Source organism: Vidua chalybeata, chromosome 2, assembly GCF_026979565.1.
Source record: "Vidua chalybeata isolate OUT-0048 chromosome 2, bVidCha1 merged haplotype, whole genome shotgun sequence".
Taxonomy (NCBI): domain Eukaryota; kingdom Metazoa; phylum Chordata; class Aves; order Passeriformes; family Viduidae; genus Vidua; species Vidua chalybeata.
In genome coordinates this window covers 89353870-89373461 of record NC_071531.1, presented here as the reverse complement: position 1 = coordinate 89373461, position 19592 = coordinate 89353870, and the positions used below count along the sequence as shown (strand labels likewise).

The window sequence follows — 19592 nt, the reverse complement described above, 5'->3', positions numbered from 1 at the left end:
ATTTTGTTGTCTATGGTAGCCTTCTTGTGAATCTTATTGCCATGTATTTTGAGATTTATATGAATGTGATGTGTGTCTTTTTCATCTTTGTATTTTGGTAGGTCATATTTTTACTTCCTTCAGGCGTGTTTTAGAGATCTCTTTAAGGCTTTTAAAATTAGTCAGCTTGGTTTTTTCCTTTAGCTTCACAAGAGTCACTACAGAAGTAAAAAAAGCACAGAAGGGGAATTACAGGCAGCGTTAAAAATGTTCCTTCAGAACAGAAAAGCAGATTTAACATGAATTAAAAACTCAGCTCTGTTTCAGAATTGCAAAAGCTCTTTTATTCACCAGAGAACTGTTAAAGCTAGTAATTTTTGGCATAGTATTGGTCAGGGAAGCGTGACAAAGTGCAGTGGAATGCACTGAGCTGTGATCCAGCTTGTAGTGTTATATGACTTTTAGTGTATGGAGCATTGCAGGAAGTGCTGCAGGGGGATGGGAAGGCCTTTTAATTTCATCTACTACTGGGTAACAGTGTCCTCCTTCCTCAGACCCCACCTGCAACAACAGGGGGTCCATCTTTGTTGCTTGGGTCAGAAGACAAAAAGTGAACTTTCTGCCTGCACAATCTGCTCAGAACCCATCTGGTGTCTGAGCACCACTGTGCAGAATGCAGTGAGATGAGAAAATTTTGTGAAAGTACTGTGAAAGAAGAGCAGTGTGTTTGGGATTTCAGATCCACTATGTGTGTAGACTGGGATCGTATCCCCAGCCCCACCATGTTAGAATATAAAGATTCTTGAGCTGAATTTCTGCCCTCACTGGAATCAGCTATAAAATTCCTAGTGATTTCATTGGTCCAGATTTTGCTGCCTATTTTGAGCAATAAAAGAGTCCTCCTGTTTGACCAGTACACACACACATGCTAAGTCCATTTACTTAGACTTAGGGTTTGGCACAGATTTTGGCCTTAAATGATGGTCAAATCTCTTTAATATTGGTAGCTTGGATTTCAGATTACATGGACAACTGAATAACCAGTTATAATAACCAGCCAAGATATTCCTGTAACTTGTAGCATACGTGGTATATTCCCTCTTTCATCTCTAAATTATGCTGTCAGTGTTCACAGAATTTTCCAAGCATCTCTAATGACATTATAAGAAAAAAAGATCATACCTTTCCTAGCAGAACGACATCTTTCGTTTATGACCTGCATGCTAGAAACTGATAAAACCTCAGTGTGATATGGATGGTATTACCAGTGTAAATGGCTAACAAGAGTTTTACTACTCACTTTGGATTTCACATTTGCATTGCAGTGACAATCAAATAAAAAGCCTCCATTTCACCCTGACATGGGCGTAAAGCTGTGTGGTGCAACATTGTTGTAAAAAATGAGGTCTCTACCCAGAAGACATTACAAGCTGGACTGATTTTTCTAGGGTAGAGATGTGAGAAGACTGCAATGCAGAAAAGATGAGAGAATAATTATGTTCAGAGGTTTTATTGCTTGCATAGAGATCTCTGTTGTTCTTACTGTCTACTTATTTAACGTTCTACAAGAGGACACCTTGAAGTTGTACTGAAAAAATGGTTTAATGTTCAGACAGGAGTAAATGAGTAGTCAGCTGGTGGGATGGCCCAGTCCATACACTTCAGGTTGGAAAGAATGCAAAGTCACTTGGTGGAGAGATTGCTTAAATGGGAGCATTGTAATACTCACTGAAAGCTCATTTGGCTTTTAGCACATAGATCCTATTTAAAATTTTGACTGTCAGATTATTACAGTTTAGGGTACATCTACTCTAGTTTCCTGGCTCTAAACTTTTGCAGAGAGAAGCTGCAAGTTGAAAACCAACTATTAAAATTGATATAGAAGAATCATTATAGTCACTCAAGTAATGGGCTACATATGGAACTACTATGGCTGTATTACAGTTTTCTTTTGCAAGGCAGTACTTTGGATAGTTCCAACAACCTCAGCTATTGCATGTTCTGAAATATAAATCCTACATATTTCATTTGTGGAAAAACATTCCTGAATTCAGGTTTTCATACATAGTTTTGTGTATATATATATATATATATATATATATATATATATATATATATATATGTATATGTATGCACATACTTCTAAGCCTGCCTGCCATTGGCCTCTGGTCACCTCTGAAGGTGGTGGCAGACACTGAAGAGCTTGATTAAAATTAACCATAATGCCAACAGTTTGAAATGCTGATGAATGCCTTGGAGAAGAGGAATAAACAGTTACAATGCCTGTTAAAGGAAGCAGATGTTGGCCTTGGAAGCACTGCTTGAACACTGCTGTTCAGGAGTCACTGCATCTGTGATTTGGCATCTCACAGCACTGTCCAAGGCAGTGTGCACACAATTGGAAGCCAAGTAAGTGGAAGTGAGGAAAGACCATTTCTCTGGAGCTGTAGAAACTACCCCAAGATGACCTCGCAGTGTAGAGTGACCCTGATCATCAAACTACAGGGGACCATCTCTATGTATCATTGCCATGGAGGCTTAGCTTTGTTTTGTGCTTGGCATGCTTGAAGAATACAAATACAGATCTTCCCATGAACCTGCAGTGTGGTCTGATGCAGGGACATATTTAACAGTACTTGGCAACACACTTGCAGATTAGCAATCAGTGGGAGGACTGTCTCCACCCAGTTCTCTTAGGGCAAGTTTAGGAAGTAGAAACTTGATTGCCTAACCAGGCATACGTCCTTACCTTTGGCAGCTCGCTCGAACAGGTGCGAAGAAACTGAATTCTTTTCACTTCATGCAGAAATCAAGACATTCACCTGTGCATTGCTGCACATTGTGGAGTCTTAGTTTCTGGAACTCTGTCTTATGAATCCTCCCTCCCATGCCATGTAGTGTTGTGCTTGTTACTGCTAGTGTTACCCCATTAAAGCATGGGCTGGTTTTCATTCTGCTGCTGAAATACTCAAGAAGAATATTGCTCAGTGTGGTTTTGCTGTAGACCTCAATTTTAAGAATATGTTTCCTCAAGGAAGAAAAGTGATCACTTGTCTCTTTTTGTTTCTTAATGTTTTGCACCCTTAAAGATTTTAGAAGAAACACTGCTGTCTTTAAATACTATTCATGCAACTGAGCATGGGCTGTAATAATAATAATAATGATGATAAGAATTACAGAACCACAGAATGGTTCAGGTTGGATGGGACCACAGTGGGTCATCTGGTTCAACCTCCCTGCTCAAGCAGGGCCATCCTAGAGCATGTGGCACAGGATTGTGTCCAGATGGTCCTTGAATATCTCCAGTGAGGGAGGCTCCACAACTTCTCTGGGCATTCTGTTCCAGTGCTTGGTTACTGCACAGTAAAGTAGTTCCTACTTATGTTCAAGTGGAATTTCTGTTTCTGCCTGTTTCCTGTTGTCCTATTGCTTGGCACCACTGAGAAGAGCCTGGATCCATCCTCTTGACACCCTCCCTTTATACATTTGTATACACTGTTGAGGTCCCCTCTGTTTTCTCTTCTCAAGGCCAAACAGCCCAGCTCCCTCAGTCTCTACTTGGGAGAGATGCTTCAGTACCTTAATCATCTTCGTAACCCTCTGCTGGACCCCCTTTGGGAGCTCTGTGTCTTTCTTGTACCAAGGAGCCCAGAACTGGACACAGCACTCCAGATGTGCCTCACCAGGGCACAGTAGAGGAGCAGACTCTCCTCCCTCGACCTGCACTGCTCTTCCAAATGCATCCCAGGATCCCCTTGGCCTTCTCAGCCACGAGGGCACTGCTGGCTCATGGACACCTTGTTGTCCACCAGGACCCCCCCACATCCTTATCTGCAGAGCTGCTTTCCAGCAGGTCACCCCCAGCCTGTGCTGGTGCCTGGGGTTATGCCTCCCTAGGTGTGGAACTCTGAGTTTCCTTTGTTGAATTCCAGACAGTCCCTCTCTGCCCATCTCTCCAACCTGTTGAGGCCCATCTGAAGGGCTGCACAGACCTTGGCCACTCCTTCCAGCTTTGTGTCATCAGTAAACATTTATCAAAATTATACTGGGCCAGGTATTGAACTTAATAGTAATAATGAAGTGTGAAAAACAATTGGCAGTTCTCCTATCAAATTATATAGGTTAAAAGCATTGGAAAATAAGAGTTTCCTAGAAGTTTGAGTAAAGGCTTGAAGGAGAGAGGTGAGGAATACTGAGGCCCTGCCAGCATTACTGGAAACTACTAAGCAAATGTGTCAACATAAAGTGACTTATTCAAGAGAGTGTATCTGTTTGAACCTTCTCAGACTCCCTCCTCAGACTTCAGTTGTGAAGGAAGGTTGAGTAGAATTATGTCCTCTGCTCTGCTTTCCTCCCTCTCCTTTGTTTCAGTTTAATCGGGTTCAGACTTCTCTAGAGTTCAAAATACTGTATTTTCATAAGAAATATAGTTGTTGTGGAATAGGTCCAATATATTCTAGAGTGTTAGAGGGTTTTTATTGGCTTGATACAGTGAGATTTTTTTCCCTTCTTCTGTGGTTTAAAATTACTTGTCTAACATGTTGATTTATAGCCTGTCATGTAAGACTGTTTCCCCTTGGCTATATCTTTTTAAATTATCAAATGTATTTTTGAAAAATGTCCTAGTTTTGCCTTGAAATATTAGGTGATAACTGCACCAGTAAGGGAGAGATTAGCTTGTTAAACTTAGTATGATACCAACATACAAAATACGGCACTTAAAATCTTTCTTAATGCAGCACAGAGGCCAGGAAAAAAAAAAAAAAAAAGAAAAACCTTATGATCTGAGATATCACAAGCATATTCCTTTCACCTAGGAAGTTTGTAGGCTGGTGTGAAGGAAGTAGAGGAGACTCCTGGGCTGGAGCTCCAAGAGAGCAGCTTGTCTGTTGCTGTCAGAGCTGCCCGTTTTCCCTCTTCTTTCTCCTCAGTTTGTTCTTGCAAGCTGTGCCAGGACAGGGCTGTTTGTGGAGCTGAACAGTGACTGATCGGAGAAGTGATCCAGGTTAAAAATAACTTTTGGGGATGATGGAAGGGACATGAGCATTGAGGGGTACGATGCAGGAAGGCACAGAAAGTAGCAGAGAAGTTGAGAGTGGTGGCAGCTCCCTTGGCCGTCAACCACCATCAGAGGAAATGCCGAGAGAAAGCTCAGCCTTGCACTCACATGCTCTCCTCCTTCCAGCTGTGCTCCAGCGAGGGCCATCTGCTCAATGCTGTGTTATCTTACTCCTCTCCCCGAGGTCTTACTGCCCCAGCTGAGCTGCTGCTGGAGTTAACCCTAGCTGTCTTGGGGCAAAATGCTTCAACAGCTGAATCACAGGTCTGTGCTAACCCAACTGGCTCTGGTGGCAAGTGTGGTCAGGCAAGAGGGAAGCAGACGATACCTCCAGCACAGGGAGAAGTGACAGGCAGCCAGGGACAAGACAGAAATAGTTTTCTGCCAACACACTTGCAGCTGGAACAGGTATGTGAATAGTAAGTTATGAATGCTAAAAGTAGCGATGTGGTAATTTTCTACATTGCTGTGCTGATTTCATTGATGGCTCGTGGCAGGTTTCTGAGAAAGGGGATGGCATTGAGGAGAATCTTTCCAGAAGATTTATTTTTTTACAACAACCTAAAATACATGTCACAGCTTTTGCATGTAAATGGAGTGGAGAGAGAAAGATGCTTCTTCAGGACTGTGTGTCTTGACTATTAAAGTGTGCCACTTGGCTGGCAGCCATCAGAAGTAACACTGAGGTGAACTGAGTAAAGATACTGTTAAGGAAAAAGAAACAATTTAAAAAAGGACAATTTCAGAGATAATGTGAAAACCTAGAAAGAAATAGTTTTATACTTTCATCTATACTTTTGATAATAATTGCACAATAAAAGCAAAGCTGTATGACTTAGTTGTTTCAGTTCCTTTCAGTTCTGTTCAACACTATGTAATATTTATCCTCTCTTCTTCTGTGTTGAACTGGATGTGGATTCCTGCTTGCAGTGTTCCTCTAGGACACTAATGAAAGCATGTGTTACTAACTGGCTTCAATTTCTTTTTCATTTATTTATTTATTTGTTTACTTCTTTCTACACTTCTCTATTCTCATGGAGCACAGTAAAGGAGCAGTGGAGTGAAGCATTATCACGGAGCAGAAGTAGTCTTTTCTTCATGCTTCTCATCAGTTTTGGGGACCTCAATGGGCATTTCTCCCTTCCCCCCACCCCTCAACTGCCCCAGTAGCTCCCAGTCTGAAGAAGATGCAGCTGCTCTCTTGGGGAATTGTTTACCTCTCTGTGGAATCTTGTACTGGTCAGCTATGTGCTAAGAATGTGAATAATTTTGCTGCGGCTGCTTTACATGTAAAAAGCCGGACCTTAAGATATTTTATCTGGCTGAGGGTTTTTTTTTTTCTTTCTCTTTTTCTTTTTTTTGCCTCTAGCATTGGTAGATTTGAGAGTTTCGTCTTGCAGCTGCAGAAAGCTATGGTAACTTTGAGTCATATAAAGCATTTAGTACAAAGAGATATTTTTGTAGCCTTGAAAATCATTAAATGCCAGTCAGTGCTGTTTAGCAGTTCTTACTTTTGGAGCTGTAGTTACATGCATGTATTTTATAGAGTTAATGCAACTAAGTCAAGAGCTGCATGGAGACTTCTGGAAAATGTCTAATGAGATCCCTAGTGCTGCAGTGTATATTGCATTACAAAATTGAGCGTATTGATTTTAAAATATTAGAAGCTGAATGAATGCCTTTTTATATTTTTGAATGAGAATTTGGCGGGGGGGAAGAAAGATAGCATTACAATTAACACATAAAATTCAAAATGCCAAGAATTTTTTTTAAAATAGTATTTTATATAAAAGTTTTGTCTCTTCCTAGTCTGAACAATAAATACAGCAAGTTGCCTTGCGTAGCACTTGCATTCTGTGCATAAGTGTCTCTACAGAAAAATATCAGGAATCCTATCTCAAGATAAAACCCAGATGTTTCTTCAGTCACGTGAGGCGTGCTGTGTTGCACTGGGAGGCTGGGAGGCTGTCATTTGTCTCACAGTAGAGCTGTATTTCTCAGATATATTCTTTGTTTTAGACTCTGCATTACTGCTTGATGTCTGTTGGGGTCCCATTGTGGTACAAATCCTCAAAGGAGAGAACAGTTCACTGGTAATGCATTCCAATCAGACATCCTGGAGATTTTATAAGTTCTTTTAAAGTATTCCCCAAAGAAAAATTAGGGGAGCCAAACTGTCATAAACTTCTAAAGGCCATATGAGGAATACTCTGGAACCTTGTTTGAAAAATTGTTTGCACTTGACCTTGAATATGAATGGGCAACTTAATTTTGCTGTCTTCACTTGAATTTTCCGTGTCTTGGAGGCTTTAAAACAATGCTTCAAAGTTCTAATGGTTTAAAACTGAAAAAAAACACCATATAATGTTACAAGAAAAGGCAGGTAGAGGAATATCACTCTTTAAATGTTAAAATCTTTTGAAGTAAAAGAAAATTTGTAATGCCTTAAGTAGGTAGCATTCTGAAAAAATGACAGAGGTATTGTTAACAAGAATAGGTGCAAAATTCAGTGTGTAGAGTTGAATATGGAGAAATGCAATAATCAGTACTAATGCACTGCAAATTTGCAGCACCATGTAACTTTGTGGGTAACAGCTGTCTCTGGCAGCACAAAAAAAAACTCTTCCAGTCTTTGACACAATTCTTTTCTATGCTTTGGGGCTTTATTCCTGGACAGCAAACTCCATAACTCATCTTGCTAAGTCTAAATATCCTGTTTATAAGTTCCTCATATCCAGTTTGTCTAAGAAGTAATTTGTAAAGTCTGTGAATATCTGTGAAAATTCTGTTTTCTACATAACTTAATATATATGTATCTTTTTAGTAGAAGGAAGAGCAGTAGGAAGCCCTCATCTTGGTGTCTGTGGCCACTGAAAAGAAATGCTTTGATACATGAAATAGCATTATTGTAAATGTAATGCCAGCCAAATGCATTTTTGCTAATGCGTGAGCAACAAAATTAGCAAACACATCACTTGCTGCGAATGAAGAGGAATAAGCTCATCATGAAACCTTCATTGAACTGCTATTCTATCCAGCTTGATTTACTTGCCCTGATAGAGTAAGAAACTGCTGTCTCAAACAAAAAGAAAAGAGAAGAAAAAAGAAAAGAGGGGAGATATGTGTGCTAGCAGGAAGGGGTCATGCTATCATTCTCACAGCTCAGGATGTGAAAAGAGGTCTATAGGAGGGCATGAATGGCCTGCTGATCTTGCAGCAAATATACCCTGGTTGCTAATAAGTGTAAATTGTAGTACCACAAAATATCCTACCTGAAAGACCATGAGAGACCCAATTCCAAGAGTAGATTTGAATGACACCTGGCTTTTGCACAGCAAGGTGCTGCTTTTACAGGAATTCACTATCTTAATGTATTTAGCGATTTAAGATGCATTGCATCAGGAATAGGTGGGGTTTTGTTTTTTATGTTTTAAGATTGCACACCTTGAGTGTAGGGGCCGTCATTTGGACTCCCAGGGTGCAGAGTTGGAGGTTCATTTCTTATTCATGGCTGGATTTCATACATGAGGATCCTGGCACACACCTGGCAGTGTCCTGGAGCACCTCTCTGGAAACAACAGTGTTGTTCTGCTGTGTGTTGCACCTTTCCTTCGAGGCTAGGCTCAATTCTACCTCAACGTTGAAGATGCCTTCTGAGCAAGGCTCTTTGCTACGTTCTATGTGTGTTGAGAGTTTGTGAGATGCCAGTGGAATCAATAAACTCCTGAAGGCAGCTTGCTATGATTTTTTCCCCCAGGAACTTGTATAGGCTCTTTGCTGCAGTGTGATTAATATCCTCAAATTAATACTTACATTGGTATTAATATCAGCACTGATGGCTGAATTTGCGGATTTCATTAGTCTGAGTCAGACAAGGGCAAAAGTGGAGGAATTAGTCTGGCTGAAGTCTACCCATTCTCTTGGGTGGGAAAACTTTCTGATTGCATTGGTGACATGGACAGCACCTTTCCTGCTCTGCTAATTACATCAATGTGCTTTATGAAGAAGTGATAATAAAATACTTCTGTGTGTGTTAGTGGTCTTGTCTTTTCAAGCTGAATTCTGTCTTCAAATTGAGTTTCTGGATTCATTGTTGCTTTCTGGATGTAAATCATGCCAATCCAGAGGAAAGTTTCAAACCAAATGGCGACTGGGTTTTTGAACCAAGAATTTGAAGATTCCTGCCTTGTGCGTACTTTCCTCCTAGTTATAAGGGCTGTTACACCTGATATTGTCTGCTATTAGCTTTTGGCAAACTCTGCTGCTCAGTGCTGCTGTTGAAAGGGTTGTTTACTTCTCTTTACATCAACTTAACTGCTTTACTGTTGGATAAAGAAAGTAGAAAACAGGGAGATGGGAGGTGTGGCATTCAACACTTCAGTAACACAAATTAAAAGCCAGAGGCTTAGTGAAGTACTCTCCACTGACTTGGACTTCTGTGCTGTGTAGAAAGGATTTGCTTTGGAATACCAGATAAATGACTCTTGTTCTTTGAGTTAGAGTTGCAAGCCTCAGAGTTTGCCCAGTGTTTGGCTTGGTATGAAAAGGGGATGATGAGTGCAATCACACCCGTAGTTATTAAAAAACGTGAACAGGATCCTGGAAGGGGTTTTCAGTGAACATTACAGATTATAGTGGTGCTTGGTTTGAGACAACTCATGAGCTTGTACTTGAATTTGTTTACTAATTGTCCTCTGTTTCCTTTTCCTCAATGTTCAAAAGCTGTTGTAGGATGTTACCTTATCTTTTCAATACTAAAGGTGTGGAGGAGTAGTGCTGTACCTTGCCTTGTGGGATCAGGAGAAGCTCTTAAGCCACATTAGTTAATGCCAGGCATGTGGCTGAAGCACTGTGTGATGGATTACAGGTCCCTACAGTGGCTGCCAGACAGAAGTCAACTGGAGCCCAGGCTGAAACACAGACTGTATCCCGAGGGTGGGACGTTCCCAGTTTCTGTAACCAAAGTGAGAGGATTTCAGGGAAGTAAAATAGGATCTTTGGAAAGGGGTTATATACACAGTTGCACATGCGTGCATGTGCATTCACTCACGCATGAAATAAGCAAACCTCCTCCATGCTGCTCTGTAATGTAAACCTGCCAGTGCAGTAATTTGTAAATGCTGCTTATAACATAATTTGCCTCACTATAAGGTTTCTAAATTAGCACATTATAGTGCTCCTGCTCCAGTGCTAAGGAAGGGTTAGGAGAGATTTGTCCAACTTTCTGTTTGTTGATGGACCCGACATGGGTCATTTGGTTAGACTTGAACTCTAAATTGTTTAAATAGCTCTCCAATGAGCATACTTAAAGAGTAATGAGGAACAGTTACGGCTGTATATACAATTGTTTGTTCTGTTTTAAATTAAAAATCCATTTCAAAATAGGCTTCTTCTCTTGTGTCTGTGCAGAGCTCAGCACAGTGCAGAAGGCATTGGGGTACCATCACAGTAGAAAAGATTTTGTGCATTTAGGGGATAATTCAAGCACTGCAGATGTACAAATACACATTTTTCCCTCTCCTTTATTCTACCATTAATGTAAACCTGACACCTGTGAATTTTGGAATATAGATAGTTCTCAAGTACTACATATGTTCAAAATGGAATGCTGCATGCTTGGTCCTTACAACTCTCTACTGATGTGGGATCTGAAGCAGTGTGTTTTCCAGAAGGGGAATTTTCTGTACTCAGGGAACTACTACTATTGCCTATTCCTGTTGGCCAAGTATGATTGTTAAATCAGGAGTGTGTGCTCTTTGAAAAGCTGGGGGAGCAAGCAGGTGCCTTCAGAAAAGGGCATTAGAGCCTTTGAGGTAGGCAGCAAATCACCACGGATCTTAGATGTTTACAGTATCACTCCCTTCACCAAATATCTGGGGAAATAAGGCTTGTGCCATCAGCTTTTCAGACATAAATGTGCTTTTTCAAGGCTGGTGTGGACAAGGAGAACAGGTTATTTGTCACTGTTCCTCAGGTCTATTACGTTGCCTCTGTGATAAAGCTCTCTACACCCTGCTCCCCTTCCTCATGCCTGTGTCCTGGCTGGAAGAGAGCAGCTCAAGTCTGTTTTTCCTTCCCAGACTACTTAAAAGAAAGGAAGAAGAGTGGTATTCGTGGGGGCTCTTAGTTATTTTCATTCACTCTATTACTGTTCTTAATGTTGTGGTCTGTCTTTCCTTGCCTGTTTGTTCTTTCATGGCACTTGAGCTTTGTGCAGAGTGCAGCTTTGTTGCCTGGAGCAGGACCTCTTCCAGCTTCCTTTAGCCTCCCCCTTTCCACATCTTTTCCAGAGTGCCTGATATGCTTCCAGAAACAGTACAATAAATGTATATGCAAATATAATTAAATTACTTGTTTTATCTGACTTGTAACACAAATAGAAGTCTTCTTTATTTTTACATATTACTTTTAGGGGGCTCACTTGAAATTAGATTATTTTAAAGGAAATAATCTACACAGATGTGCAGACATTATGTAATACCTGTATGTGTGTCAGTACATACACACACTCTCTGGGACATCAACAGGAGTTGCTTGATGAAGTTTTCTGATTGGATTTGAAAATGGACATAGTCGTGCACGTGTGTTTTCTCTTTAAACAGATTGCATCTCTTGAATAGTTCATCAGAGCTTCTTGAAGTGTTTACATATGTGGTCTTTATCTGGAGATGCCTTTTTATAAATACTTCCTTCATTTTACAGGCATTTGTTTGGAAATATGTTGAGCAGCCGTGCTTGGTTTATTTCCAAATGTCTTAACTTTGGGACCATGGATTGGCTTATAGCCTGAAGTTCATATCTCTCCTTCTCAGGGGAAGAGCCATATTTGAACAACTTGTGGAACGCAAGGACTATAGTGTAAAATGCGGGGAGGTGTCTCCCATGAAATGCCCATGGCCAAACAGAGTGTGTCTTTCAATGAGCTGTGGTGGGGGAGTGGAGTATACAGGCTTAGTTAAAAGAACAAACAAATACCAGGAAAGAAAAATAAAAGGCGTTCTATGCTGCTAGGTAGTATAAGTTGCATATTGTTAAAAAGTGTTTTGATGTAACTGGACCTTTTGAGACATCTGACAAGAAGTTATGTCATATTTCCAGTTGCTGTTCTCAACTCTGGTTTTTTTCACTCATATCCTTTATAAGACGATGAAGGTGTTATGGTAGCTGTTCTTTATAAGTACCCTGCTGTTAAATCTATATAGCACTTTTTTCTTGTCTTGGAAGAATTTAAATAGCTTGGATTATTCATCAACTTCAGGAGAAGCAGCTGGGAAAAAAACTGAAAAGTAGAAAAGTCTTTTCTGTGATACTTGTGAGAGAACTTTGTATTCACTCTAAGGCGAATAAAATACAAAAATCAAAGTGATAGATTTCAAATATTGGTATCACTTCTCTGGTTCATTTGTTTGATTTTTAACCATCCAGAGTTGTTTTAAATCCTAAAAGATATTAGAAACACTTTGATCACCAAAAGAAGGGTTTTGTAAGTGAAAAAAAAGTAACCAGATGATCTAGTTACTTTTGTTTTATTTTGTCTGATTCTTTCCACAGCAATAGCAAATAGAGCCATGGAATGAATATAGTTGGACATCAGGAAGAATTTATTTGCAGAAAGGGTGATTAAGCATTGGAGTGGACTGCCCAGGGAGGTGGTGGAGTCACCATCCCTGGGTCTAGTTGACATGGTGATGTTCGGTCAAAAGTTGGACTCAATGATCTTGGAGGTCTTTTGCAGCTGTATTGATTCTGTGGAATGTGTCATATTCTGTGGCTTTGAGGATTAAGGTAATTTATTTCAGAGTTGGTTTGTGATGGTCGTGATACAAGGGTTTCTGTGCTGGGACCCAGTAGAATTGACACTTCAACCCTCCAACATCTTTTTGCCTAGTACTCAAAGTTGCATATTTTGGCCTGGATTTAATTACCTTACTTTAATAGTAAGTTATCCTCCTACCATAAACACAGCAATAACAGGACCCCATTGTACTGGATGCTGTACAAACAGAGTAGTAAATATACCGATCTTCTGTAGGTGACTGGCTAAATAAAGACTAAAAGTGTTGGAAGGCAAACAGAATGAGCAGTGGCATAGCAATGACTGTCACATTAGATTTATTTTTATTTGTTTTTCTTCTGATAGGGCATTTACCAGAGCACTGTATCATTTACAAAATCCTCCCTCTGTCGTTTGCACATACTCTGTGTTAGTTCTGCAAATATCCCTTGAAAATTTATATAAAAACTGTCTGGTAAAGTTGTTCCTTACCTCCAATTCCCCATTCCTAATTTACAGTCATGTATTTTTTTCCTATGTTGATGTGATTTAATTTACTGAGTTGTACATTTTGTCATGTGTCTATATTCTTTTTCTGTCTGCCCAGTTTTATGTACTACAGTGTGTCTCCTCTGCATAACCCCTGGTAAGCCTGGTATGAGGGAAAAAAAAGAAGGAAGGAGACACTCTGACAACGTGAGGTGGGAATGCATAGTCAATGCAAAGCAGAGCTAAAGCATCCAGCCAAAAGAATGAGTGACCTTCAGACCTGGAGTGCTAGCAGAATTAAAAATAATTCAGGAGCACAAAAGGTAGAAATGCTGTAAGCAAGGGCTAAAAGCCAGGATTAAAGCCCCAAGTGACTTTACCACAAGGACGACTTTTCCACCACTGTTGGCACGTCATCAAGAATGGTGTGTGCACCTCTTATCAAAATCGTGTCCCTGTCTGATCTTTCTTGATACAGACACAGGCTACTACACCAGTAAAGGAAACAAAATTCCTGTTTAACAGAAGAAAACAAATTCAGCCCTGGAGGCCAAGCTGTGAGAATCCCTTAGGATGAAGGGGCTCGCTGTGTACGTAACAGCTGAACTGCTGTCAAAAGACAATCAAAACTAAAATCAGAGGCAGTAAACTGACCCTGAATAATTTAGGCTGGGAGGGAGGTTTATTACAGCCTAAGCCGGATGGCTTTGGAGGAGTTTGTAACAGGAGCAGTGGGGGCAGAAAACAACCTTAACTAATCACGGGGTAGATGTCCATTAGTTTCTGAATGGGTCACATGGTTTCAGAATGGACTAAGTGTTTCTTCAGCACTCAGTAGGTTTCTGCCTCTGCTGATTTCCTCCTGCTTTTCTGATGCACTAAAACTGAGAAGCACTAATGATACTCAGGATAATATCTGATACTCAGGATAATATCTTAATTATGTAGCTAGAATATTTTAATCAAGGTTATGGTAGGCATGGGAATTTATGTGCAAAATTTAGGCCCTAATGTTAGCAACCTGAAAACAGGCAAAACAAAAGTAGAGTACAAAATTGGATGAAGTGTCCAGCTAGAGAATAATTACAGAGAGAGAATATTGCAAAATAGGTTTCTCTGTTCTGTGGGGCTGCAGCAGTTCTGGTAGAGTACATTTTACACATTGTTTCCTGAACTGCTTGGGTTTTGCATGTTTAAAGTCATGAATGAAAAATCCTACAATGGGGGGCTATCGCAGAAAGGCTTGTAATCAATGCTGGGTCACCTCTTTTGGCATGAGCTTTATTTCTTTCCCTTTTTGCAGGGAACCTGTATCTGTTTCCTGCATCTGTCACCCGTCCTTCTTGGTGAATGGAAAGCAAGTAATTAATTTTGTTGTTGTTAGCAATTAATTACCCTTGCCAAATTTTGGAGGACCTATTGTCTCCTTTAGACACAATGTTCTTGGGAAAAAGTCTTACTTATTGTAACCTTGTGCAATCTTCACTTGGATGATAAATACATCTTGGCAACGAGGAGCTTTCTGAATGAAAAATGTTGCTGGACAACCCTGTAGTACAGCAAGAACGCAGACCTCTGCCAATGCTGGTGGAGTGCAGCCAGGCAGGAGGGTAAAATGGGGAAAGCCTTTCACACTGTCTGCAAAGCACAGAGTAAGATGAAGTCTTTATGTGCACACATCCAAATATCTGTTTACCATCAAACAAAGATTTCTCCTATTGAGCATCAGAGCTCATAGGTGGCCTTCCTTCTAGCAAAATCTTGAAATCTGTTGGAAGGCTGCCATCTACCAGTGCAAGACAGGGGAAATAACAGAGAGCATGTGGACCACGCAGCAGTCAGGTTTAGGTAGCCCACTGTAAGAATTAGCTGGGAAACTCCACCCTCCCGTTTTTTTATTTGGGTCCACAAATTTGGGATACTGCAGTTTCCTTAGTCCATTTTGTGGTTCATGGCCTGACTTTGGTTTTCCATTAGATCTGTCCACAACCATAGCTGACCACTGAAATCTCATTTTAATATTGCAACTGTTAAATTAATTACAGCTTTGTTAGAGTTAATTGTAAATGTGCATTTTTCCCCCTGTAGCTCTTTGCCGTTACTTTTTCTGGTTGATTTTTTCATCAATAGTTAGTGATGTCTGGAAGCAAAAAGGTGCATAAAAGCCCTGCACAGAGAGATGTTTGAATCCTCCAAAGGGAATACAGAGAATGAGTTGGGGCTGGGAGCGCTCTGTTCTCTTGTGGTTTCTGTGCACACTGCCAGTGGCTGGTGTTTCTCTGTGGGCCTGGCAGCTGCTGTGGGGCAGCAGAGCACAGCCAGCAGCCAAGTTTCTCAACCCGTACTGCGGCTGACAGCGCTTGGCCTCGTGAAAAGGAAACAATCTGAAGCAGAGGGCCCAGTGCAGTGTACCTTGCAGTTAATAGAAATCTTTGTTGACCTCAGTGGAAGATGGATTTGATCCTGTGCCTACTTGAGTGTTTTGGAGTTGGCTGCAGTTGCAAGTGGCTTTTTTTCCTCAGGCTCATTTCTGGTTCCTTTTTTTCCCCTTCTCTTTCTAAAGGGTACTTACAAAGGTGAGTGTGTGTAAAATCTTACTTACAAAGGTAAGAGTGGTGTAAAATCAAGACAGCTCCATCCGTGTCACTGTAGCTGGGCACTTTTATCCTTGCCCAGTGTCTGTCCTCATTTCCTCAGCCCTTCTACTGTCTGTGTATTGATTTGCAAGATTTTGGCATCGATTTCCCTCCTTTTTGAGCCATTCTGCTGCTTCTCACAAACACCCTCCATCTCATTTAAGCATCTGCTCTCCAACGAGTGTAATTGTTTAATCCATCTTCTGCCCTTCTTCCTCAACTTCAAAACAGGCCTTATATTTATTTCTGGCAAATGCAGCCCAGGCCCCAGCCCCAGCTGCCTGCAGGGAGCCAACTTCCCCTTCAGCAGGCTCCTGGAGACCAGCCCTTTGGTGCCTCATGCCAGCCATGCTCCCTTGCTCGGCAGAGTTCATCCCTGTATTGCACATAGAAAGGAGAAGGCCACCGTGCCTCAGGAGCCAGCAGCCACCTCAGGCAGAGCACACTCTCTGTGATCCTCAGCCACACATCAGCATATCTTCTGTCCCTAAAGAAAAGGTGCTGGAGGTAATGGAGCTCTTTCAGGTGACTGCCAGAGAGAAGAGAGCTGTGGGTATGGACAGTGGCAATAGGAAGAATGATGCAGAGGAGGATAAATGCCAGCTGCAACACTGCCCCTCCACTGTCCTTGAGTATCACATGCCCCCAGAGGGATTTGTCTCCTGGGTGGAGAATTGTGATTATCTGTGATCTGCCTCTGAGGAAAATCTTTTTCCTTTTGTATGTGGGTTTTTTGTGGTTTTTTTTTTAGTTTTAGTTATTAGTATCAGAAACTCGGGATATTGGTGTCTCATGAGAGTTACAAGGTAAAGGGCCCAAGCTATGGGATGCTGTACAGGAAAATCACAGGTGTTCTTTTGAACCACAAAAAAGCTTACTTCATTTTTTCCAACAGTAATGTAAATGCTGAGCAAACAGGGTGTGTAATGAGGAAAAACCCTTTGGAGGGTGGGAGCTGACCTAGTGAAAGATGAGAAGTGGGGAACTGGAGCACAGAGCTGCTGTTGCACTGGGGGCTTGCAAGGGTGAGATTGCCACTGCCACACCTGCTGGTCCCAAGCTCTTGCTGGCCTCTTAGGTTATCTAGCTGTGCTCAGTGGAATGTATTGTGCCTGTTCCCTCATATTATTCCCACTGCAGTTTAAATATGAGTCCCCTAAACTGTGCTGAAGGTAGAACATGCAGCTTCAGGAAGATGAGTGTTGTTTTTACTCTTGCTTTTCAGACACAGGCAATGGCAAAAGAGGAGAAATTTACAGTATGCTTTCAGAGATTATATCAATATGCTCGTGATAACATTTCTCCTATTTTAACCCCTTGGAATTATATGCAGCCAGGACAGATCAGAGGGAGAAATGGACCTTGTGGGCTGTTTTATTAATTATTAATACTATTGTTACCCAACATCCAAACCAGCTCAAATGTGCTTATAGAGAACATTTAATTTAGGAAACTAAGACTTGTGACCTAAGGCTAGATCCAGCTGCTGTAAATGGGACAGAATATGTTAGCAGCCATGTGGAACAGGGCTGTAAAGCCCAGAGTCCTTGGATGATGAGAATGGTGAGCACTAGGATGTGAATTTGCTAATACTTTAGAAATGTATCCACAAGAAGAAAAAAAGAAAGGAAAAAACATTGTGGGAAATTCTTTCCTTCATACATAATATTTTTCTGTTGATTTAAAATTGACCTTGGTAATATGTTGATGCAAGTGAAGTGTTTCAGCTATAGGAAATTTGAAACCAACTATTGCCTTTCTATGAATTACGAGTCATAAATTGTATGAAGAATATTCAGCTTGCTATAGCTATTCCACAAGCAGGACCTCTGAGTAATAAAGAAACTGCTGCCATTTTGGGGAGAGTAGGAGGGGTCTGAGATAAGCAAAACAAGATGCCAAGTGCCAGCATGTGGCTCTGTGCTAAGTGTGAATTGGTGTCATCTGAGATAGGCCTCCCTTGCTAAGTAAACAATTAGCAGGCATTTGACGTGTATAGTGCAGCAAAGCTGACCTTCGCTCCAACTGGAGTTCCCGACTACCAGCCAGTGCCCAGAACTGACCCGTGGGAGAGCCATGCACCAGTGCCAACCCAGCTGCCACATCTGCAACCGGGCAGCCAAGCCAGGGAGGCACGACCTCCCTCTGATTCAGCGCTCAGTGGGCAGGTTGTGATGACAGAATTCCCCTAAAAATAGCGGTAAAGTGGCAAGAGAATAGGATACTGACACATGCAGACAAATCCTTGGTGGGGGCATTAATTTAATTCAGCTTCAGCCATCTAAGAGCTGGGAGTTTAGTTCAAGTTAGTTCTCTAATCACGTTTAGGTTTATCTCCTCTTATATCTGTTTTATGAATTGCCTTTTGGAGGTGATCACAGAAGGGTGCTCAGCACCTACTTTTGAGTAGGTATCCAACTTTTTGATGGGTGAAGTTCTGTGAGTGAAACTCAACATTAAAGCTCTGGATTTCAGTTTCTCCATCATTTCAGAAAAGACCATGCAGCCTCATGAGGATTTGTGAATTTTGCTTTCCAGCCATGCGGTGCTTGAGTCATTGAAAGGTGTTTAATATACCTGAGCTATAAGTAAAAGTATAAACAAACTGCTAGGAGTTGTAGAGTAGAGCAGGGGTTGCTAACCGTGGTTGTTAATAAAATACAGCTAAAAAGACTGACTGTGTAGCTTTCAGTTTGGGATGCCCAGTTGTTTTCCAAGCAAATAGTGGATGATGTCCCAGCTGTACTGAAAAGAGCAGTTTTTCTTCCCTATGAACTCTAGTGAGCAGACATCAACTCCTGCCTAATTAGCTTCTTTGTGGTATTTGTGAAAGGATAAAGTTTTTACTGTGTTCAGGTGTGATTAAGAGACATGGTCTCAAATACTAACAGCTAAATTTTCATTTAATTTCATCCAATGTGAAACTATGCTGGCTTTTCCATCCCTTATTCAAAGATTGTTTTAAGGGCTCTTGAAGTACACATTTTAATTTGAGACTTGTTTAATTGCTGGAATCTGGGTAGATTGTTATGTTTTGTTATTTTCTTCTTATGATTTTTTTGTGTGAGGCATGGAAATGCTTTCAAAATACGAGTCCATTTGGCTTCAGGCAGCTGTGATCTGGTGTTTAAAATGCTCCTACTAATGTAAGAACACTTACTGCTTTTCAGCTTGCAGTCCAATGCTTGGGTTTTGTCACAACGTGATTCAATTCTGGTTTGTTTTGTACAGGAGATGGCTGTCCGAGCACTGAAGCAGACAGGGAGCAGAAGTATTGAGGCAGCGCTGGAGTACATCAGTAAGATGAGCTACTTGGATCCTAGAAATGAACAGATAGTACGTGTAATTAAGCAAACCTCACCAGGTGAGCATGTTTTGGTTTTTTGGTTGTTTTTTCTTTTTTTTAAATTGTGTTCTTCTTTCTCGCAATAAGCTCGTTTTTAAAGTAGGGTCATCGCTGAGGAGAAGTGTTGGACAACAGTGTTCCACAGCAGTCTTGTAGGAGACAGTGAAGTGATCCTGGCTTTGCAAGGCCACCTGCTTCCAAAGAGTTGTCTGTGTACACATTCACAGTCCACCTTCTTAAACAGAAATCTCTTGTTCAAATCCAAATATTCCCCCATTGGACCAGAACAGACTTACTGGTATATAAATC

The 19592-nt window shown here is 41.1% G+C and overlaps 1 protein-coding gene across 4 annotated transcripts in view; it reads left to right on the top strand.

Annotated features, from left to right (window-relative positions):
- LATS2 (large tumor suppressor kinase 2) overlaps positions 1 to 19592 on the top strand; it is a 49454-nt gene that overhangs the window by 18188 nt on the left and 11674 nt on the right. For all 4 annotated transcript variants that reach the window (XM_053935353.1, XM_053935350.1, XM_053935351.1 and 1 more), the window contains one exon: positions 19169 to 19301. In XM_053935353.1, coding sequence (XP_053791328.1) covers positions 19169 to 19301 — 133 coding nt within the window. The remainder of the gene's footprint in view (positions 1 to 19168; positions 19302 to 19592) is intronic.